The sequence below is a fragment of the Paroedura picta genome, chromosome 12, assembly GCF_049243985.1.
Source record: "Paroedura picta isolate Pp20150507F chromosome 12, Ppicta_v3.0, whole genome shotgun sequence".
In the NCBI taxonomy this organism is placed as follows: Eukaryota; Metazoa; Chordata; class Lepidosauria; order Squamata; family Gekkonidae; genus Paroedura; species Paroedura picta.
This window is the reverse complement of record NC_135380.1, coordinates 36056774-36081480: the sequence shown is the minus strand read 5'-3', so window position 1 is coordinate 36081480 and position 24707 is coordinate 36056774. Positions and strand designations below refer to the sequence as shown.

The 24707-nt window shown below is 47.6% G+C and overlaps 1 protein-coding gene across 2 annotated transcripts in view; it reads right to left on the bottom strand.

The window, feature by feature from the left end:
- The window catches only part of STXBP1 (syntaxin binding protein 1), a 53394-nt gene extending 38057 nt beyond the window's left edge, over positions 1-15337 (bottom strand). The window contains exon 1 of one of the 2 annotated variants that reach the window (XM_077306536.1): positions 15128-15337. In XM_077306536.1, coding sequence (XP_077162651.1) covers positions 15128-15164 — 37 coding nt within the window. In that variant the 5' untranslated portion in view covers positions 15165-15337. The remainder of the gene's footprint in view (positions 1-15127) is intronic. The other variant, XM_077306537.1, reaches the window with a different exon arrangement.
- Between the last annotated feature and the right edge of the window lie 9370 nt (positions 15338-24707).

The following is a 24707-nucleotide window of genomic DNA, read 5'->3' as shown; positions in this document are numbered from 1 at the left end:
AGGGGTAGTCAACCTGTGGTCCTCCAGATGTCCATGGACTACAATTCCCATGAGCCCCTGCCAGATTAGCCACCTGGTTGCCTTGATCATTTTAACACAGAATGGGTGTGCATTAAGGTCTGTCAAGTCACTTCCATTTCATGGCATTCCTATGAATTATAACAACTTCCAAAATATCCTATTGTTAGCAGCGTTGTTTGGGTCTTGCAAACTGAGGACCATGGCTTCCTTGATTGGGTCCATCCATCACCAGTTGAGATGTCCCCTTTTCCTGCTGCCTTCAACGTTTCTTGGCATTATTGGCTTTTCCAGTGACTTTTGTCTTCTCAAAATGTGACCGAATAGCCTCCATGTAGTCATTTTAGCTTCTAGGGGGGAGAGTTCCAGCTTGATTTGAGCGACAACCCTCTTGCTTGTCTTATTGGCCATCTACAGCATGGGTAGTCAACCTGTGGTGCTCCAGAAAATGCTGGCAGGGGCTCATGGGAATTGTAGTCCATGGACATCTGGAGCACCACAGGTTGACTACCCCTACAGTATCCATAAAACTCTCCTCCAAGACCACATTCTGAACAAATCGACTTTCTTCCTGTCAGCTTTCTTCACTGTCCAAAGTTCACACCTATATACAGTACTGGGGGAATATAACAGTCTGAATTATTTTGATCGTGGTTGCCAGGGTCACCTCTTTCCACTTACAGATCTGTTCTGGCTCCTTCCTGGCTGCCCTCCCCAATCTCATTGGCCTTCTAATTTCTTGCCACCCTTTTGGTGGATGGCTGAGCCGAGGAACAGAAAATCTTGAACCACCTTCACTATTTTACAGAACAGAAATCTTTCTTCTACAGGAGTGGAGGTTCTCAATTGTTGCCTCCCATCTCCACTTGGACAGATGGCAGGAGATAAATTTAGTAAAGAAATAGGAACATGTGACGCTACCGCATAGTGAGTCAGACCACTATGGTCCATCATATTGTCCATTCAGACCTTCACGGTCTTACACAGGGCGGAATCTTTTGCCTAAGTGGCCAAGGTTTGTGTCTGGGACCCACTGCCAAAGAGTGAGGGCTTTACCATTAAGCCCTGGCCCCACCTTCCAGTTGGAAGTGGTACAGTCCAGTCAGTCATTTCCAGATCTCCTCGTTCTGCAGAGAGCTTCCAAAAAGCAGGAAAAGTCGTCAAACGCTCCTTTCCATTTCAAATTGCTGTGGCAGAGTATCTCACAAATTTGCTAGGAGATGTATAGCAAATGCTGGAGGGTGGCTATTACCAAGCAAGGACAGCACAACAACATAACACAGGAAGCCACAGCAGAGACTGGACATGTCAAAGCCAGGCCAATCCTGAACAAAATGGAGCCTGGGGGAGTCCATATAGACTTTTTTATGATAGACCTCTTAACTACTGCTTTTAGAAGTTATTGGGAGTCAAGCTTTATCCATGACTCCCCCTACCTCTCCCCGTTCTTGAACATTTGATAGGATCCGTTCCTGGAGGCAGAAGGTGGGCTAGCCCAGGGGTAGTCAAACTGTGGCCCTCCAGATGCCAATGGACTACAATTCCCATGAGCCCCTGCCAGACTACAATTCCCACGAGCCCCTGCCAATGAATGCTTCTCCACATAAAACCTGCTGGGTGACCTTGAGCCAAAGTTCTCTTAGAACTCTCTCAGTCCTGTGTACCTCACAAAGTGCCTGCCTTTGGGGAGAGAAAGTTGATTGTAGCTGCTTTGAGCCTCCTTAAGATGGAGAAAGTTGGGAGTATAAAAATCAACTCTTCTTCTTATGTCAATCAGTAACTGTGAATATGTACAGTTGTCACAGAATACTCCTCCTAAGCAATGCACCAAAGTGGCATCCAGGTTAACAGAGAGATCTTATAGTGGATGTATGAGACTGGTTGGGAGAAAAGACCAGGTCAACTATATATTCTCTGGACAAAACCCACTCCAATTGGACCATGTGACATCCAACACTTAACCCTACAAAGCCCTAGCCTCCTTAGAAGAATAAAGTAGTTTTATTGTGAAAAGAAACATGAATGAGAGAGAGAGAGAGAGAGATTCCTAACTGTTCTGCATCATTCAGTCTATTCTGAAGGCAAGCAGGGAAGAAGAATGCTCAGAGGCGCAGGAAGGCTCCAAATAAGCCAATCAGATCACTGGAAGAGATTACTTGAAAGAACACCAGGAAGTTCCTAATCTATGCTATCTACACAACTCCTCCAATGCTTGCTGTAAATCATGTTTCATGTGCTTTTGAATCAGGCACAATACAGATCTTGCATACTCCTACATGAAGAGCTCCCATGACCTGATTATACCAGAAGCTCTCTGCACCCTAGAGCTGCCACTGGAAGATCCTTCTTGTTGACAACAGCAGACATGTGGAACAGGACCCAGTGGAAAAAGCAAACCAGGAACCCACAGCATCCCCAGAGTCTCCCCAGAATTCCAGGAACAAAGAACGCAGTGAGCCACAGCCAAAACCCAGATCAGCTCAAGTCATCCTGCACGTGGTCTCATGGAGGAAGGGTGCACTGTGTTGCCATCTCTGGGCTGGAAAGTACCTGGAGATTTGGCAGGGTGGAGCCTGGAGAAGGCAGGGTTTGGGGAAGGAAGGGGCCTCACTGGTATATAATGCCATAGAGTGCACCCTCCAAAGCAACCATTTTCTCCAGGGGAACTGATCTCGTTATCTGGGAATCAACAAGGATAGCAGGAGATCTCCAGACCCCACCTGGAGGCAGGCACCCCTAGGAAGCACTACTTCCCAGATATATATTAAGATGTCTCTGCAGCCTTTCCAGGCCCCTGCTAGAGGCAGCTCACATTAAAGCGTCATATCATGACTACAAAAACAACAAGCCGTTTGGATGAACGTCATGGGATCTTGGACCCAATTCTGGCTACAGGAGAGGGCAGGGCTATCGGCACCCTATCTAAGCCAGCTGAACTCTAGACCACACTGGATCAGTGGCTCCCCCAGCCCGTTTGCACCTGTCCCGCCCAGCTCTCTGCAGCAAGGTGCCTATCATCTAGCTCCTACAGTAATGGTCGGATGTAGTTCCACCCAGTTTGACACGACCGCCCCTCCTCCCAAGCACTCATCACTCTGATTTAATTCACTCACCATTTTTAAAGACTACACAAGCCTATTTTTTTTCCCATCATAACTTAGCGATGCCAGACCAGTCAGAGAATCCCCCCAGGTTGACATCTATAAAAGATGATGAAGCACACAAGCAGAAGAGATTCGGTTTCTCTGCAGCTAACCCAGCCTGGCCCACTCAGCGTCTCCTTTGCTGCACTCTTGAGCCTCAGAGAACTGCACTGCAGCACTGTCAGAGTCATCAGGAAACCCAAAAAGAAGGGAAGAGTGTTTGCAAAGAAAGATTCACCGGGGGGGGGGGTTTGGATGGAATTTGGGGAGGGGGGATCCTAAGAAACAGCTCCAAGCACACATTTTGTGTAAAAGACTGAAGGCTCAAGTTGAGAGAGTTTACATCTTTCCCGTTCCCTCCCCTCCCAAAATTTTAGGCAGGGGAAATCCCTTGCAAGGGAGAAATTATCTTCTCTTAGAGAATAAACAAGGGTTCAGTCTCAGTGGAAAATGTTTGCAAGCCTTGAATCTCTTGCAAGTCTTGGTCTGCTTAGAAGACCTGACAGAAAGCCCTGGAAGAGCATGAAGAGAGGGTCTTGAAGGTGCTGGGCTGGCTGGGAACCCCTGGATTGGAAGCATCTCAAGACAAATGCCAGTTCTGCCAACATCATCTTGGGAAGTGATCCAATACCAGATGGATAGGAGGCCCCCACGAAGAAAAGTAAAAGTGACACCAGTCCATTGTCTACTGGCATAATAAATTTGTCAAATCGAGAATATATGCAAACCTCTTCCAAGCCTACTACAGAAAACTTTCTATTGCATGGTGGCCTTGCGGAGAACTGACCTCAGTGCCACCAATGCATACAGCACTTGGTCTCAATTCCCTACTCTGATCATGGCCCTCCGCTGCTAATCTGGAAAACCTTTGTTGAAAACATTATCATGCTCCCCTTCTGCAAGGGAAGCAGACCGCTAGGTCCAGATCAGCTGGGAACCTACGTCAACCATCAACAACTGCCTTCCAGAGAGAAAGCCCTGTCGGGGTCTGGTCCAGAGATCTGTCAACTGTAGCTGAAGATTACATGCATGAGGAGTCCCGACAGCGATTTCAGCTGCCCACACCTCCCAGAAGTCACATGTCATCAGAAATGACCTCACCTCTGTGTTAACAAACAGAAGGGCTGGGGTGGGGTGGGGGAGAAAAACAGCATTCGTTTAAGGCAGGAGCAGGTGGGCAAATTCCCAGGCACAGTAACTATGAGAGAACTCACACTCAGGAGGGGAAGAAACAGAAGTGGTCAGTTCCATAGTTTGTGGCTAAGTCAGCCTGGTGTAGTGTTTAGGAGTGCGGACTTCTAATCTGGTGGGCCTGGTGTGATTCCATGCTCCCCCACGTGCAGCCAGCTGGGTGACCTTGGGCTCATCACAGCACTAATAAAACTGTTCTGACCAAGCAGGAATATCAGGGCTCTCTCAGCCTCACCCACCTCACAGGGTGTCTGTGGTGGGGAAAGGAAAGGGAAGCCAACTGTAAGCCACTTTGAGACTCCTTCGGGTAGAGAAAAGCAGCATAGAAGAACCAACTCTTCTTCAGTAATATCAGGGTTCTCTCAGCCTCTCCCACCTCACAGGGTGTCTGTTGTGGGAAGAGGAAAGGGAAGGCAATTGGAAGCCGTTTTGAGACTCCTTCGTGGAGAGAAAAGCAGCATATGAGGACCAACTCTTCTACTGCTGCTCCTTGTGCTGCAAGCACACAGACTGATCTCCTTCCTGAAGAAGGAGCAAGTAGGAATCCCCAAGACATGTGCTTGGGGGTTTTTCCTTGGGGGGGTGTACTCGATGCACTAGTGAGCGCACAGGTACAGCTCAGTGGCTTAAGCAGCTGAACAACCAAATCATAAAATGCTATAGTCCCGCTGCATACTGCATTGGTCAGACCCCACCTGGAGTACTCTGTGCAGTTCTGGAGGCCTCACTTTGAAAAGGATGTGGACAAAATTGAGAGGATGCAGAGGAGAGGGACAGGGATAAGGAAAGGCTGAGGGACTTGATAATGTTCAGCCTGGAGAAGTGGGGGTAGAGAGGGGGCAGGATTGCTGTCTTTAAGTATGTGAAAGGTTGTCATTAAGAGGAAGGTAGGAACAGGTTCCTGTTGGCAGCAGAGGACAGGACCCAAAATAACGGGTTTAAACTACATGTAGAGCAATATTGCCTAGAAACGAGGGGGAAAAATATTCACAATCAGAGTAGTTCAGCAGTGGAATAGGCTGCCTAAGGAGGTGGTGAGCTCCCCCTCACTGATAGTCTTCAAGCAGCAGTTAGACAGATACTTATCCTGGATGCTTTAAGATGATCCTGCATTGAGTAGGGAGTGGGACTGATGGCCTGTCTGGCCCCTTCCAACTCTAGGAATATATTATTCTACACTGGATTCCAATATCCTAAAAACATCTTGTCATTCATCAAAAGAGTTTCCATGTTATGCACCAAAGTTTCTCTCAACGTACATATCCAATGTATATTTTCATTAGTAATCATCTGGGCCTTTTTGAAATGGATCTATTTGTGTTCTGATGTGCAGGAGAATACATGCCCTTGTCTCATCCAGGGTCACTAGGTCCATCCAATGAGCACTAAGTTGCTGCCACAAACTAACTGCATAAGCCTAGAACTAAAGCGTTGCCCAAATTTCCAGCCCTCATGATTTAAAAAAAACAGGGTCAGAGGACCAAGGTATCAGACAAGGCAGATACAACAGTAGCTCCAGAGCCTTTGAACTGTATTGCTGTGCCCACAAGCATAACTGGTTTCTATTATTGGCCTATCAATCGGTCTGCAACCAAAAATGTCAGAAATCTCCCCCTCCCATTGCAGTTGTAGCCTCTTGTCATTCATGAGATGTATGACATACTATAATATCATGTATTCTTTCCCCAGCTCCCCAAATCAGCCAATAAGATGTTTCTGGGGCAGAAAAATGCATGATATTATTGGGGGGACACGGTGCTGCCATTTTGGAAACAAGAAATTGCAATCTGTGCCAAAAGACAAACCATTTTTGACCTCCTTTTATGCATATACACATCAGAAATTTTGAACTTAATCCTGTATATATTTTAAGCTTGTCCCCATTCCAGCAGAATAACCCTCACATCAGTTTTTTTGCTTTGCTATCTCAAGGTGTTTCCCAAACAATAACAATTATAAAGCCATCATATAAAAATTAAAAACATAAACACTCCAGCGAAGACATGAAAAACTGCAACATATAAAACCTCATATAGCTAAATACTGACAATTCTTCTTCCCCCCTTCTTTTCCTCCTTCCATTTCTTAGCCATATGGGAGGGCGGTATAAAAATCGAATGAATGAATGAATGAATGAAGAATGAATGAATGAATGAATGAAGAATGAATGAATGAATGAACTTTTGATAATACTTATGTGCATTTTACAATCTATGTGTTTTATATTTTATAATCTATGTATGCCTGACTCCTGAAGACAGTTATTGTGCCAAAATATGTTTGGTCTAAGTCAGTGGTTCTCAATCTTCCTAATGCCATGACCCTTTGATACAGTTCCTCATGTTGTGGTGACCCCCAACCATAAAATGATGCAAGTGTTCTTTCACAGAAATTAAACCGAAACTGACCAATGGTGTGAAGATACATTGTTCATGATTGTATATAAATTATTTTTCCCTAAGGGTTTCTCAGTTCAGTTCTGCCTCTTGTCCCACCATGCCGATCTCGCTCTTTTCCACTGCTCCAGACAGATGAACGCACTATCTCGATCTACCCTGCAAGGATGTTGTGTGGATGAAATGGACGAGGGAGCAATATCAGGCACTTTGGGACCCCCTTGGAGAGGAGGGCAGAGTACAAACCGATGCTGGGTGCATAGCTGTAGGAGCTACACTGCCACCTGGAGCACAAGGCCACTGAGCTGCATCACCACCTGGAGCACCTGGCGGGAGACTGCGTTACCCTGGAGACGCTGCAGGATCGGCTGGCAGCCAAGTGCATCTACCTGCAGGAGGAGTGGCAACAGTGGTGGCCCCTCCCCCCTAGCCAAGCTGTTTGCCCTGCCGCGACCCCTGTGAAAGGGTCGTTCGAAAGGGGTCCCAACCCCCAGGCTGAGGACCACTTGTCTAAGACATTTGATCCTTGTATGATATTTTGTCAGGCTTTCTCAACCAGGATTGCTTGATATACTGTGGTTTCTTGATGGCCCTGGAGTGGTTTCCCAAATGGGTGGGAGTTAATGAAATTTTTATATATGTTTTAAATTTAATAAACACGTATTGGATGATATGACCACACATGGTCATGTCGATCCGCCTACACCTCCCAAAATAACCAATGATGGGCCTGGATGGGCTGAGGAGGGGGGGGGACAGTGGGTGTGTCCATAGCTATGCTTCCCAACCATATTTTGTCAATAGAAAAGTGGCGCCTAAGCCACATCACCGATGTTCCACAGGCATCAGCACATTAGTGACTTTTGGGCGACACTCTGGTATATGGGCAAAAACTACAAAAGAAGGTCTAGGCTACCTTCTTTCTACTAGTAAGTCCCCCCCCCAGTCAGCTGATCTAGCAACCCTGTTTGTAGATGTTCTTAATTCTGAAATTTCCATTTCATGGGGAAATAGCCTAACAATTTTGATTTCCCCCACCCCAGCAACCAAGTCTGCCCCTAGCATGTTTTATGTCATTTTTTCTCTTTTTTACAGCCATGATCAGAATAAGTACGCATTAGGTCATGTCCCACTCAGAAAGGTGAACAAATTACTTGAAAATTGCTGAGGATCCCTTTTTTTTCTTCTATCAAAACCCCAGTTATATTCCAATAGGGCACTGCGACGGAAATAAGAGAGCTGAGACTGCTGTAAACAATGTAAAGACAGAAAAAAACACCCTCATTAACAAAAGAGTGCAAGGACATTATTTTCAATGTTGCAAAGAGTCCCTGTCATTGGCTTTTGTCCGCAGCACTTATATTCTCCTCAGTGATGACTCCTTTGTGGTCCCCATTGCCAAAATAATGCTGAAACACCACTTTAAACAGGACCAGTCTGACAGAGAGAAACAGCAAAGAGAACAAAATTCAGGGAGTTGTCTATACGTTTCTCACAAGGGATTCAAAATCAAAACAGGAATATTTGGATGGAACCAGGCAGCTTTCAAAGTTCACTTCCATCCCCAACAAAACAATACCTCCTGTGACCTTTTGCCCTCAGGCTCTCTCAGAAAAGGAAGCCCTGCAGCAGCAAACGGAAGTGAGGAAAGCACAGCAGATAAGCCCTCAGCAGGGAAGGGAAACCTGCAGTTTGAGGATGCAGAACATCAGGAAGCCGCAGCTGAAAAGACAGCCACAGCAAGTCACATGGTTAAGGCAACATCTCAGAGGGCTCCATGCTCCGCACAGGACTCCCTGTGGCCCTCGCCCAACCGCCACATAAACTGCGTTTCACAACAGGATATACACAGGCGTATGTGCAGCTAGGAGAGCAACACGGAAAGAGAGCAAAGAAGAATCTTTCAATGGGCAATTTGGAATGCAACAAAATCACTCATATATACAGTGAACTGCTGTTGAACTTCGTACATTTCAGCGTCATGTAACCAAGGAGCAAACCTGCATGGGGACTGCCCTGTTTTTTGTGGGATTCACGTAACTGCACAACACTCCGCACACACAAAAATACCCTAAACACAGAATGCTTGCACACTGTAGAGAAGGCCAGGTTACAGCCATGACATGCTAGATTTCTACATACAGGAAATGTTTATTTTTAGATGGAGCAGCAGCATCCATGTGAGCCCTGACCTGCAGTCTGACGTGGTTTAATCCAGACATATAGTCCAGAACTACATGACTGTCTAAAGGACATAACAGGGAACTGGACAGAGGAGACCAGCAAAACTTGGCTTAAGCCAAGCTTTGGTGAAATAAATCATGAGTAATAAATGGGCAAATACAATTTCAATTATAGGCTAATGGGAACTTGCTGTGACTGAGAGGAGGAAACTATCTTGGAGTCATGGTGGATAGCTCGATGAAAGTTGCTAAAAAGTTTTAACTTCATGAAGGGGGGGGGGAAATTATGTAATACATTTCTTGGTGTGTGCTTGAATTACTGCATCTAAGAAAAAAAATGAACATGCATGCTTCTCTGGATCAAATGTTCCAAGCTTCAGTTTCATACAATCTTTTAAAACGTGTTTCCAGTTATGTCAGAACTTTCATGTTTTCTTGGTGTTCAATAATACATGATTCTCTGTCTACCTGTTCATGTTCTGTTGTATCCTTGTTTGACAGGGAGCCCTAGAATCTGAGAGGAGCTCCTAAAAGGGTCATAGCCCCCAAAAGTTTAAGAATGGCTGCTCTGTACACATCAGCCTTGGAGGAAAACATTGAGGGCAAGGGGACTGTGGCCGGGGGTTCTGCATCCTTGGAGAAATGTCCCTCTTACAGCAACAATACATTAAATTGTGTTCCACTATTCAGCTCAAGAATGAAAGACAGAAACACTCTGAGTGCACACAGAATTATAATGGCTGGCTTAGCCAAATGAAAGCAAAGCATCTCTCTCTTAAAAAAACACACTATTCTTTGGGAATTCTTTAGGTGACTTACAATCTTGAGTGCAGGTCTTTCCTGCCCAATACTCCTGTATGAAAGAAGGCTAGCGTATCAGCTTATGATGGAGTACTTGAACCTAAGTATTTGTTTCTTTATCATATAACATGTGAGTAGAATAGTCAGGAGATCATAGGACTCTCTGGCAGCCAGGCAAGAGAGGTTTGATGGTGGTTTGCCATTGCCCATCTTCACATCGTAGCCCTCGTGTTCCTTGGAGGTCTCCCATCCAAAAAGTAGCCAAGGTTGACCCTGCTTAGCTTCTAAGATCTGACAAGATTGGCCTGGGCACAGCTGTACTTGGGTGTCTAGTCTACTCTGCCATGACGGTTTAGGATGACTGTAAGCCAATGCCTAACTCTGCTTCTACGGCCCAGCCAAACCAATTTTCGTGGGGCTGCTGTGTGGATAAAACAGTGAGGAAAACACACATGCTACCCGTAGGCTCATTAAGAACAGCTGAAGTAAAACTCAAGTACATTTTGGGACAATTAAAAGCCAATGAACCAAATCAAAACGACAGAAAAAAGGAGGGAGAAGACCCCAAGAGCTAAAGAGATACTACAATAATTGCAAGCTTCAACCTTTAACTGTTTAAAATAAAAGTGATACTTATTTCACATTCCTCTCATGAAGAGTTAATTATTCACACTGCGCTAGGAGCCACAATGTCGGATAAAGCATTTGCTGCCTAGCACCGATAATCAATTTTCGTTTCTTTCTCCCATTTGGTGGTTCTGCCTGTGTTTTGCTAATTCACTGTAAAAAGGGGAGCTGAAAAATTAAGGTCCGACAGCCTGCAGCCTACCAATTCGGCTACACCCAACATGAGATAGCTGACTAGACTGTAACACTTAGAACAGCAGTAAACATTATATAAATTGTATATTAGGTTCACAGACACACAACAACTTGCATCAACAACACTCCGAAACCAACAGAAGGAAAGGAAGTCTAAGAATGTACAATTTAGAATCATAGAGTTGGAAGGGGCCATGCAGGCCATCTAGTCCAACCCCCTGCTCAACACAGGATCAGCCCTAAGCATCTTAAAGCATTTCCTCAGATCCATCATTTCTTAGTCTTCACAACGGCACTCCATAAATTGCTGCACTGTTAATAATAGAAATAAGAAAGGTAGAATGGGCAGCAGAGCTTGCCAAATCAGTGACCGCGATGCTCGAGCCTACAGGGGAAAGGCTGCTTGAAACTGTCTCAAGATCCTTATGCGATAGATTCCCCCGATTCTACTGCAAGCCTGTGTTACAACAGCCATTCCATACTGCTCCGGGTTTCCACCCTGGTAGTGATAGCCAAACTGCAGTTCTCCAGATGTCCATGGACTACAATTCCCACGAGCCCCTGCCAGCAGGAGCTCATGGGAATTGTAGTCCACAGACATCTGGAGAGTTTGCACTATCGTCACAATGAACTGTTGTGAGATCTACCATGTCAACGAGAAGCCCCCCTCACAAAGGCACAAAATATGCCAGCCCCACAGTCAAGTCAACCTAGGAAATCAGGCAGAGAGATGATGCTTCAGAGTACCAGTTGCCAGCAGGGTCTCATGGGAATTGTAGTCTATGGACATCTGGAGAGCCACAGTTTGGCCACTCTTGCACTACCGTCATGATGAACTGTGCGACCTACCATGTCAACAAGAATCCCCCCTCACAAGGGCACAAAATATGCCAGCCCACACTCAAGTCAACCTAGGAAATCAGGCAGAGAGATGATGCTTCGGAGTACCAGTTGCTGGTCGTATCTGAAACTGTCAGATATCGACCTTCCAGGGGATTTCTATTTAAAATCATTTTAACCCAACATTGCACTCCCAGACGTCCTACAATACAGTATACAATATGTTTGTGTCTTTTTAACTCACAATCCATGAGGAGATGTCCAAACTAACCTAGCAGCAGCAGGAAGAAAAAGAGGCAGAAAATTCTAACCAAATGCTTGGTACAAAAATTAGATACGTCCATGGGTTCCAAATGGATATTTTTGCCCTCCGAAAGTAGACGCAATCACAAAGTAGGCCTCCCTAAGCTCCACTGCCCGGAGGGAAGGCAGCATGGTGCAGCCTGATCTTGTCAGATTTCAGAATCTAAGCATGGTACATGGAAGGGAGACCACCGAGGAAGACTCTGCAGAGGAAGGCAAAGGCAAACAACCTTTGCCTCTCGCTTGCCCCTGCAGCCCCTTGCTGTAGACACCATAAATCAGCTGTGACGTGAAGGCCAAACTGTGGCTCTCAAGATGCTCATGCTGGCAGGGGCTCCTGGCAATTGTAGTCCACGAAGAGCCACATGCTGGCAGGGGTTCCTGGTAACTGCAGTCCAAGGAGACCCACAATTCAGCCGCCCCCTGGTATGCACACCCATGCTCCTTAATCCAAGAGTCGGGAAACTGGCCTATTATCCATCCATCCCTCCTCACCCCACCCCACCTTAGAAGGGAGATATACAGCTTAGAAAGCTCCAGAGAACAGAGTTTTACATTCGGCCCAGTGCTCCTTTTGTTTTAAGCCACAAATCAGAAAGCCTCCTCTCTGTTTTCGTTTCAGCATAAAGACCGCAGTGCTATCGCAAGCATATTCCCCCCCCACCCCCATCAAGGTACACAGTGCCCAAGCAGGAAACGTACAAGGCATGGTGATGCGTCAAAGACAGCAGCCGTAGATGCCCCACGTGCTGGGCACTTCACGGTCACGACTGTCCCTCCATTTCCAAGGTGTCTTTTACAAGCTCTATCGCGGAGCATTTCCGAGGGGGTAGAAAACGGAAAGCTCTTCCCAGTTCCTTCCCCCTGTTCTGGATTCGTCAGAAGTAAATACTGCAGTGTAAAGGCCACGGGAGGAAGCCTCAAAGAAGGGGAGGGAGAATCTTGCCTACCCCCTCCTCCATCACCAAAGTACCATTTAGATTTTGGGAGAAAGAACAAACAGAGGATGATGCAGAGATCCAGGTTAACTCCCAGGGGAGGAGATTTCCTGGAACAACAAAGGCTATAAATATAAGAGCATCATTCTCCCCCCCTCCCCCAACTCACATCACGACATTCCCACAAGCGATAGGATTGAACCCATAACTGAAATCTCACTCTCGGATGTCAAAACTCTCCTACCCCATAACATTTAAATTTGTTGCCATCAACATTTTGCTCCTATTTCTAGAGGAAAGCAAAACAATAGATAGTATTAACCAGTCATTTAAACCTGGGGGAGGGGGATGCTCAAAAATATTCTGTCTACATCTGCCTTTTAAATAGGACTTAGTGGTAATGGTTTAAGAGGAGGGGGTGCATAGTGAAGCCATAGCAACAGACCTCCATTAAAAGTAATTGTACGGAGAATTTTCAAAGCAATTTTAGCTGGTATTCTTCCCCCACCCTTATTTATAGGCTCATCGAACCACAAAGCTCGCAGGATTTTAACTCCATCATCTAAATCAGGGGTAGTCAAACTGCAGCCCTCCAGATGTCCATGGACTACAATTCCCTGAGAATGCTGGCAGGGGCTCATGGGAATTGTAGTCCATGGACACCTGGAGGGCCACAGTTTGACTACCCCTGATCTAAATGAAAGATTCTGTACCCTGACCACAATAAGCTGACAATTGAGCTATATTTTTATTAGAATAAATCCTTAACGTGTAACCATCCTGCAGTAGCAGAATATGTATTAAATATTAAATTGCAAATATTTATTTCAATACGCGTGCACATGTAAAACTTAAAAACATCCAAATATATCAAGCACTATGGCACAATTCCAAAACATTTTGACCACATGGATGAATGACAAGAAACAGTTAACCGAATGTGTTCCCTTGGGGTCTTCTTCAGTGGTCTAATATTTAAATGCTCTCATGGGATGTAATAATGGGGACTCTAAGTTGGTAAACAATATGAATGGAGAACCTCCCACCCTAATGAAAAGTATCCAAATATATCTCTTGAAGCCCCCCAGTTAGAATATTGATTCTTCATAGAAGTCCTCTCCGAGCCAGAGTGTATTCTCATGTGTCTCATAATTCTCCAAATATTCTTTTACACATAGCAATCAACATCCCCCATACACCCCCCCCCCAAAAAAAAAGAAAAGTGTGTGTTTTCCTCCAAAACCATGCGCAAAGTCTTGCTACCCCCACCCCTCCTTTTAGGCGAAATCAGAGCAATCCCAGCTAGAGCTCCCACTTCGCAAAAGGAAAAAAAACCCCACAAAATCCTAAGGATCCGTCAGTTTTGCTGGAGATTTCCCCGGCATCCCCCACCCACCCCCAATTTGGGTTCCGCGTGCCTTGCGGGGCTGGGGGTGGGGGGAGAGAGAGAGAGCCAGGAGATGTTCTTAAGACGAGGCGGGCGGCGCGGGGGAGGAAAATAACAACCAGAATGCTTTGCACGGACACTGCAGGATTTAGACCAGATCTTCTCCAGAGTGCAAACGAAGGGAGGGGGGGATCGAGGGAGGGGGGGGGATGGCGAAGCGGATCTCTGCAAGCCACCGACCAGGCGAGGCGCTTTCTCCGCCTGCGTGCCGGCGAGCCAACGGGATCCCTCGCAGGTGGCGCGATGCGCGCTCTCCGCGATGAGTTCCCCGACCCCTCGTGCTCCCCCCGCCCGCCCGCTTTGCAGCAGCCCCTTGGGCATCTCTCCCCGCGCGTTGTTTTTCACGGCTTGGGACCGAAACGGGGGGGATCGGCTCCCATCGACTCTCCCAGACCCACTCGAGAGCTGGGGGGGGGGGGCACAAGAACAAAACAAGGCTATCCCTCCTCCCCCCTCCGCCCCCTCCCCCTGCGCTTTAGCTCCTCCTCCTCTCGACAGCCCACTGCAGAAGACGGCTCCCGGCAGCCACCTCCTGCCGCCCCCCGCATCCCTCCCACATCGGGGGGGCTCCCGCAGGCTCTCCTCCTGCGCGCCCCCCCCAACGATGAGATGCCGCTTTCTGCTCCAATCCGGACTCCTCTGCCAGCCTCTCTCTGCTCTGCCTTGTAACCCCCCCCCTCCAATCTATCCCCCGAACCAGGGGTAGTCAACCTGTGGTCCTCCAGATGTCCATGGACTACAATTCCCATGAGCCCCTGCCAGCATTCGCTGGCAGGGGCTCATGGGAATTGTAGTCCATGGACATCTGGAGGACCACAGGTTGACAGCGACAGTGAACGGCGCTGCTGCAAAACGATGGACGGTTCTGGGGGAAATCCCCCCCTTAGGATTCCTCTTCAATAGCGCCAGTGGGAAGGCCAGCAGCGGCTCTCCGGAGCATCCCTCCCTGCAGCCCCCGGCGGAGAGACGCGCGTCGCCTTGCCCGCCATGAAAGCGAGCGGAGGGGAAGGGAAGAAAGGAAGGAAGAAAGGGCTTCGCGGCTTACTTTCCCCCACGACGGCCTTGAGCCCGGCGGGGGCCATGGCGCCCCGGTTGCTCCTCTCTTCGGGGGACGGGGCTCCGCTGCTGCCTGCACCGCGCCGGGGTTGGCCGCTCAGCTGACTGCGAAGGGCGGGCGGCGCGCGGGGCTGCGGCGGGGGCGGCGCGGGCAGGGCGTGGCCGGATTGTGATGCCGGCGGCCGATGCTGCTGCTGATGCGGGGCGGCCGGTGGTGCCGAGGCGACGTCACGGCCCGGCGCGCCAATCAGCGGCCCGCCAGCTCAGCATCGCTGCCTGGCCCCCGAGCTCTGCCCATCGGCGGCTCCCTGGCGGGGAGGGGCCGCCACAGCCCTCCGGCGGCGGCGGGGAGGGGAGAGAGAGGGGGGGGCGAGCGCCCCGCTGCAGCCTTCCGGGGGCCAGGTCTACCCCTCCCCCCCCCCCCGCCGGGGCAATGAAATGACAGACTGCAACGGGCCTCCAACAAGGGTCTGCTCTTTGCTCGGACCGCTGCTTTGCACGGATCCAACTGCAGGTGGATTCCGGTGGGTCTGAAGCTGCAGAACTGAGCGCGGGTCCAGTGGCACCTTTTAAGTTTGGTTCGAGATATCAACTATCATGTGCAAGAATATAATATATGACGAATAGAGCTTGCACAGACAAAAGCTTATGTCTTGAATCAAACGTGTTTGGTCTAATGGTTTCACTGGACTCCAATTTTAGGCTTAAGAAATGCTGCCCCCAAACCATGTAGGGCTTTAAGGGTCAGCACCAGCTCCTTGTTGTTATTCACACAAACATGGGAGAACTGACTTTCAAGGGGAATTGATTGGCTGTTTTGGCAAAGAATTATCATTGGATGTATTTGGATGTGTGACATAGTTTACTAATGTAACAGAATTAATTTTTGCTATATATTCCCTCAGTCATGCAAGGAGTTCTTAGTCTGATGAAAAGTCCTTGAAAGCCCTGAATACTGGACTCTGATTCTATTGTGCTACTTCAGACCAACACAGCTACCCATTTGAATCTGCCAAAACCATAGAGTTCTTCAAAATCCCTAGAATGTTATTAAAGTATCTTTGCCAGTTCAACTACAAGAGGATAGCCAGAGTTGCACGGCCCTCATTCAGAAAGGAACAGTGGGCAGATAAAGCACATTGGAATGAGAAATAGGGCTTTGTGTCTTACGGAGGACCAAGTTTGAGGTCCGAGGCAGGATCCTGGCCAGCATGAAATTGACCAATGTGCAACTAAATCCCATTTGCTGGATTCAGTCCATTTAAATTGAAACTGACCAACAGGACTCAGTGGCAAGAGGATCTATTGTGTGGTTGCGTGTAAAGGTTGGGGTGGTTTGGAGGTTGCTTGGTTGTGTTCTCAGTTCTACTTGTATTATGCCAGAGTCTTAATAAAGAGCTCAAATCCCTTCCAGCGCCTGTGTCCCCCTATGAAGGGTGGAAAAGAATTGTCACATCACACTACTGCCCTACTGAGAAAATGACAGCGGACATATTTACCAAAAAGCTATCAAGAGACAAATGCTGAGGCCTGCTAGGCAACCTGAACTTTGTGAAGCTTGATGGCAAAGAGTCGAGGGCTGGACATGGGGGGGGGGTTGCTACATCCCTCTGTGTATCACTATCATCTCCTTGAATAGGATGGCTCTCTTTGAATTAACCTGGGAGCTGCCCTATGACCCTTCTCTTTTGCTTTCTCCTCTCACTCTCCATGACCTTCCATGGAGATGCAGGTCTCTCCTGTAGAGACAATGCCCGCATACTCTTGTGGGAACAGAGTTGTGTATGTAGAAGAAGAAGAGTTGGTTCTTATATGCCGCTTTTCTCTACCCGAAGGAGGCTCAAAGCGGCTTACAATCGCCTTCCTATTCCTCTCCCCCCAACAGATACCCTGTTGGATGGGTGAGGCTAAGAGAGCCCTGATATCACTGCTCGGTCAGAACAGCTTTATCAGTGCTGTGGTGAACCCAAGGTCACCCAGCTGGCTGCAGGTGGGGGAGTGTAGAATCGAACCTGGCATGCCAGATTAGAAGTCCGCACTCCTAACCACTACACCAAACTGGCTCTACACCAAATGCACTAGACTTGTGGAGGACCAAGCTTGAGGTCCGAGGCAGGATCGTAGCTTACAATATAATTGTCCAGTGCATGGCTACAGGATCCAATCAATGGATCCAATCAGGATCCAACTGACAAATAGCAAAATGACCAAGATCCGTTATTTAAGTTTTGCAGGGGTGGGGGAAGATCTTGTTGGTTCGGTTCAATTCAGTTCTTCTTGTTTCATGCTGGGGTCACAATAAAGAGCTCAAATCACTTCCAGGAACTTCCAAATGATGAAAGTAGACAAATCTCTGAGGAAGAGTGCTTGCACTTGAAAGCTCACACCTTGAATAAATCTTTGTTGGTCTTAAAGGTGCCACTGGACTCTGGTTTTGTTTTGTTGTGCTGCTTCAGACCAACACGGCTACCCACTTGAATCTATTACTGATTAATGGCAGAAACAACAAGATTCTGACATCTCGGAGCTTTATTCTCTATACCCTTCTGTTACTTTATTTACTATCATCTTTCTGTTACTGGGCAAACTCTGCTATATTAACCAAATATCCCAATCAACACTGCTATGTACAATCTACGTCCCCAGAGGAGTCTGCCACTGCATCCCTGCATGAGTCACTGCTACAGGTCCAGAAGGAAGCACGCCCAGATCTGTGCCTACTGCAGGAACACTAGCTCATCTCTGAGTGAGTGCTTCTTTCCCGTAAGAATGAAAAACTAAACGTACCCTGGAAATTTACAAGTGAATTCAATTTTAAGACTAAAGGAAAGTGAAGACATTTGGGAAATTGTGTTTGATGGTCAGCACAGACTCTCTCAGGTACCACAGTAATCATAACTCTGGTCAGGACTGCACTGCAGCAATTATGAATAGTGTCGCTACATTTTTTTTGTAAAAAAAGGTCATACTTTCAGCATTCAGATGCGGACAACCAGCATGCAACCATCGTTCACAGGAAAGGCTTGGATACTTACCAACCAGCACACAAAATTCAGGAAAGGAACAGTATTTTAAAGCAGTACATTTGGTGTGTATAGATCAGGCCCTGCCCTGAGGAAGCCAAAGTAAACACCCCTGAACTGATAGCAGCCCAGCCAGCTACCCATGTGTAAAAAGAGAGATTTCCTTATTTCATGAGAAGGATGTAGAGAGGAAAGGGAACCTTTGACCAGCCCTCCGTTCCGGTGAATGTAGCATCCTGTTTCCTAGAGTGTCTGGCAAGATGCCTCCAGGAAGCCCAAGAAGAGCAGGGCAAGAATGAGTTCCCCCCGCAGTTGCAACCTAGCACCTAGAGTTGAAAGATATACTGCTTCTATACATGGAGGCAGCCAGCTGGATCCAGCCATCTATTCTGCTGCTCAAAACAGAAAGAAAGATTCCCCTTTCACCCCCCCCCAAAAAAAAGGCTGTGCAGCACATTGTAGGACCTGCCTGAGCAAAAGCCACACAGCACAGGACAAGGGGCCATAAGAAGAAAAGGAACTGAGCAAGCTTAGGTGTAAAAGCAGGGGGAGGGGGAGGAGAGGGAAGATTGGGGGCTACTGAATGAGATGGTTTGTGGAATTTATGACACGGCTGCTCATATTTCTTTGATCCCCCCCCCCAGTCTTCTCACCATATGGTTTTACTTTGTAGATTCTGTAAACCACCCCAAAATAGTATGTCCAAGAGAGGCAATAGACAAATCCATAAATCAGTCCATAAATAAATCCATAAATCAATCAATCAATCAAAAAATAAAATATTGTGCCTGCCTTTTTTCTTTCCTTGTCAGGGCAGAAAGCAAGCCGGGGGAGAGCCATTTTGATCAGGGAAATGGCATTGTAAACTCCAGTACTGACGCCATTTTTGACATAACAAAAAAGTTGGTCAAGATCAATTGCTGAAAATAATATTTTTAAAGGGAAGGCAACAAACGCAGGTGTGTTGTACACCCCACCCCATCCCCCCAAAATATTTACACAGAATCTCTCTGGCTTTGTTCCACCTTACCCTGCTGCTCTCTGACACTACCCCACATGTGGAACAATGCCAATCGATCTGAAATCACTACCACCCCCTAGTGGCCTAGAACAGCACATGCCTGAAGATAGTCATTGAATCTCTCCACTTCTGCAGTATATAGGTCAGAAGGAGTCACATTCTTGCTGCACCTGAAGAAGTGAGCAGCGATTCACAAAAGTGCCTACTCTGGCACAATAGTCTTTGAGGAGCTACTAGGCTCTTGCTCTCTTCTGCTGTTACGGACAGACTAACACAGCTACCCATCCTGATCTGTCTCAATGAGAAAGGGAAGTCAACAGCTCCTGGTAAGATTCCAGTGGGTAGCCGTGTTGGTCTGAAGCAGCACAACAAAACAAAACCAGAGTCCAGTATCATGCTGATCAGTTCATAGTCTGAAGAAGAGTGCTTGCACTCGAAAGCTCACACCTTGAATAAATCTTTGTTGGTCTTAAATGCTCCCAGTAAGTCATTTTGGCTACGTCCTGGGCCTTGATCCAAAATTTAAAGTGGCAAATACATTAAAAATGTGCAAATGTGAGCATGAGCTGAGGGAGGGAGTCCTCGCTGCAAACCCCATCAAAGCCACCATCTCACTGGTTAGCCTCGAAATGAGCCACAGTTCCTGTCACTTCAATTTGCCATGCCCAAAACAGAGCCAATAAGAGAGAGAGAGGGGGGGGGGTATTTGGAATACATAAAATACACAACATTAATGTCAATATTTCAAAGTAGTAATGTGGACCAGGAATTCATTTAGTTAGCTTGTTTGTAGCCTACCTTTTCCAGAAAGACTCAGGATGATTACAGAAAGAGGGAAAATTAATCATATTTGGGTTTTTTTTATTATAGCATGGTCTAGGATTGCTAGCTCTGTGTTGGGATATATCTAGACATTTTGGGGGTGGAGCTTGGGAAAAGTGGGATTTAGGGAGGGGAGAGACCTTAGCCAGGTATACTGTCATATCACCCCCCAAGCAGGAATGGTTTAAGGATTTGTGGGGCTAATAGCACCTGAGTCAGTTTAAGGATTCACAGGGCCCCAGCAGAGCACAATTGTGACAGGAGCAGCCAGACTGGGGGTGATTCCCAGGCAAAAGGGGTGTCACTTCAAGTATCCTTAAAGAGGGAAAAGGGGGAAGGGGAGAGGCTATGGCCCTGATCCATGGGGGGAAAGCACCATGTGGGGCCCCTGGAAGCAGGGGCTCGTAGTACGTGCTCCATGGATATATTGGCCCTGCCTCCAAGGCAGCCATTTTCTCCTGGAGAACTAAACTTGGTCATCTTTATATCAGTTGTAATAGTGAGAGATGGTGGGTTTTTTTGTACCCCACCCTGAAGACATGTCGAAGTGGCTTACAATTGCCTACCCCTCCTCTCCCTACAACAGACACCTTGTGAGATAGAAGAGGTTGAAAAACATGAGAGAAATGTGACTGGTTCAAGGGCACCAAAATAGCTTCATGTGTCTCAAAGAGGCTCACAATCACCTTCTCTTCCTCTCCCTACAACAAACACCCTGTGAAGTAGGTGAGGCAGAGAGAGCTCTGAGAGAACTGTGACAGGCCCAGGGTCCCCCAGCTGGCAGCATGTGTCTCAAAGTGACTTACAATCACCTTCCTTTCCTCTCACCACAACAGAAACCGTGTAAGGTAGGTCAGGCTGAGAGCTCTAAGAGAACTGTGACTGGCCCAAGGTCACCCAGATGGCTGCATGTGGAGGAGAAGTGGGGAATCAAATACGGCTCTCCAGATTAGAGGCTGCCACTCTTAACCACGACACCACGCTGGCTCTCCCCTAAAGAAGAGAGATCTCCAGGTGCTAACTGGAGGGCGGCAACCTTTGTTTAGAGCCCTCAATGGTCAATGCAATAGGGCTAAGGAACACACAATTGAATGACCATGAGACCAGCAAACTGCTGAGGCTGCATAATGCCAGCAATGCATTATGAAGGTGCAGGTTAGTGCAGGATCTGTTTCTTGCTCCCACAGGTCTTTGGGACCCATAATGGAGCTTATATTTTTATGCTGCCTTTCTATACAGTCCGGGGCTCATGAAGAGGCAAACTGTCAAAGCTATGTTTAAATGCCTAAACAGAACAATAAAAACATTTCAACAAAACACAAACAGGAAGGAGGGTCAATGGGAGGGGGACGTCGTAGAAAACAGAGCCCGTCAGCAACCGGCAGAAGACAGCGATCAAGGGGGACAAACAAATCTACCTGGGGAGGGAATCCCATAATTTCAGTGCCACCACTAAGGCTCTCCTGGATGGCTGTAGGGAAGGCCAGCCTCCAGGTGGGAACTGGGAATCCCTGGAACTAGAGCTCTTCTCCAGATTACAGAGAAAATTGATGTTTTGAAACGTGGACTCTATGGCATTGTACCTCACTGAGGTCCCTGTCCTCCCTGGGCTCCTTTCCCAAATCTCCAGGAGTTTTCCAACCTGGGGTTGGCAACCCCAACACCCCTCCCCTTCACTGGGGGCCAGGGCAGACCGGGTAACCCTAGGCTCCATCAAGCAGGGACACCTGAAACATGACCTCTGAGGCTGACCGTCATGGTCAGATAGATTCATATCTTGGAGTGCTGTGTTCAGTTTGGGGCACCCCAGTTGAAGAGGGATGTAGACAAACTGGAGTGTGTCCAGAGGAGGGCAACAAAGATGGTGAGGAGCTTGGAGACCAAGAAATTCCGTCTAAACATCCAGGAGAAGTTCATGACAGTTAGAGCGGTTTCTCAGTGGAACAGGCTTCCTTGGGAGGTGGTGGGTTCTCCATCTTTGGAAATTTTTAAACAGAGGCTGGATAGCCATCTGATGGAGAGGCTGATTCTGTGAAGGTTCATGGGGGTGGCCGGTTACAGTGGATGAGCGATAGGGTTGTGAGTCTCCTGCATAGTGCAGGGGGTTGGTCTATGTAAGCTGATGGTCCTTAAAATACATTAGCCCCAAACCCTATTGGTTAGGCTTGCCAGCTTCAAGTTGGGCAATTTCTGGAGGGTAGAGCCTGAGAGAACTGTGCCAGGTTTGGGGAGGGACTTCAATGGAGGACAGTGCCATAGAGCAGGGGTAGTCAACCTGTGGTCCTCCAGATGTTCATGGACTACAATTCCCATGAGCCCCTGCCAGCAATGCTGGAATTGTAGTCCATGAACATCTGGAGGACCACAGGTTGACTACTCCTGCTCTATGGCACTGTCCTCCATTGAAGTCCCTCCCCAAACTACCCCTGCCATAGAGTTCACCTTCCAAACCAACTGTTTTCTCCAGGTGAACTGATCTCTGTCATCTGGAGAACAGTCCTAATAGCAGCTCTCCAGTGACCACCTGGAGGTTGGCCACCCTACTACATGCACACATTTCTTTATGGCCCGGCTTCTTGCCAGTGTGGGATCCTGTACAATGCATTTGCCTCCAAGGAGGAGAGCCAGCTTAATTTATCTGTCGAAGCAGAAAATTCTCGTGTTTTGATGCATGCTGTGTAAAGCAATGTTTTTCTTACAAGGTTTAATGACGGAGGTTTACATTTGGAACAGGCTCCTGATCTCTCAGGTTCATTCAGAACCTCCCTCTATCGTGTCCCATCATCCTTTGGAAAGGATCTAGGGATCATGCACGGCATTCCTTCATGCCGAGTCAGACTATTCATAAGTCTAGCTCGGTATTATCGATTCTGTCTCGGAGCAGCTGGCCCAGAGGCAGAGAAATCATCCCCCCCCCACTTGCTTCCTGAGATCCTTTAACTGGAGACACAAGGGATGAAACCCTGTGATCTTCTCTGCGCGATAATTTTTCAAATGTAAAATGCCAAACAGTTCTGAGTCAGTTCCCAGATTGTCTCCCGGAGTGAGACAAGCCTGGGAAGCTTATTCAGTGCAAAGGAAGGAGATGCAGCACGACTGTACTCAAAGACAATCGGCTTCAGACTCCCAAACAAGCAACCTCGACTGCTCTGTTTTTCCGCTTTGCTACAGACTGGGACGGGCTATGCAGCATCAGGTGGGTCTGCAGTCTGCTGCAAAAGGCTAGACTTCCAGCAGCCAGGGGGGGGAGGGGGAGCAAGTGGGCAGCTGGGCTGCAGCATGTCTCGCCTTTTGCAGAGTAATCAATCAGGAGGGACAAGGGAGCTGGCAGGAGCAGCCGACAGCTGAGGAAGCCCGTCTCTTGGGATGGGATGCTGAAAGGGGAGGTCCCCAAATGTCCGCATGAGGTCACTTCATTTGCATGAGTTGCCAGGATTGCTAGAAAAAGGAAAGCCGGGTCCACAGAATCAGGATGGAAGGAAACAGGGAGCTCTGATTTAGGATATTTATTTATTTAAACTTGCATTTACATAACCGGCCCTTCTGGATACCAGCTCACGGTGGTTTACAAAATATAGATTACAATCAAATATGAATCACTGAAACAGTTAAAACAATTAAAATTATGAAGTGCATAGGATTCTGAGAGAGCAAGTGGAAGCTTATTTGCAGATATTCCATTGCATACCTGTTATTCATTTTCTTCCAGGGGAAGGGCTCTTTGGGGCTTTTGTGGAAGGAGATCAGTTAGATGTTGTTCTGTGAATCACTGGCCCCAAACAAATTCCTGGTGGAAGAACTCTGTTTTAAGGCCCTTAGGAACTGTGAAAGCTCCTGAAGGGCCCAGAGATCTTCCAGGTGCTTATTCCACCAGGCTGGGGCCAGGATCAGAAATGCCCTGGCCCTGGTTGAGGTCAGCCATGCATCTTAGGGGTCAGGGACCACCATCCGATTAGAACTGGCAGAGTGCAGAGCTCTTGGGGGGGGGGGTAGTCAGCCAGGCAGTCCCTCATGTATGCGGGGTCCAAGCTGAGAATGGCCTAAAAGGTTAATACCAGAACCTTGAACCTGATCCAGAATTAATTCGGGAGCCAATGCAGCTGCCTGGGTGCAGGCTAGAATAGAACAGAATCATCAAGATGGAAGGGGCGATACAGGCCATCTAGTCCAGCCCCCTGTTCAGTGCAGGATCAGCCTAAAGCATCTGGGATAAGAATCCTAGAATTGGAAGGGACCATACAGGCCATCTAGTCCAACCCCCTGCTCAATTTAGGACAGCATCCAGCTGCTGCTTCAAGACTGCCAGTGAAGAGGAGCTCACCCACTGCTGAACTATTCTTGACTGAAAAAAGATTTCCTGATACCAAGTTTAATCCTGTTACTGGGTTTACTGAAGAAGTGTGCATGCCCACGAAAGCTTACACCTTGAATAGAACTTGTTGGTCTGACAGGTGGCATGGACACAAACTTTGTTCTGCTGCTTCAGGCCAAGATGGCTGCCCAGTCAAACAACCAACCCTTAAGAGAAAAGAGCAGGAGTCTAATGACCCTTTGACAGATTAATATTAGAATCATAGAATCATAGAGTTGGAAGGGGCCATACAGGCCATCTAGTCCAACCCCCTGCTCAACGCAGGATCAGCCCTAAGCATCCTAAAGCATCCAAGAAAAGTGTGTATCCAACCTTTGCTTGAAGACTTCCA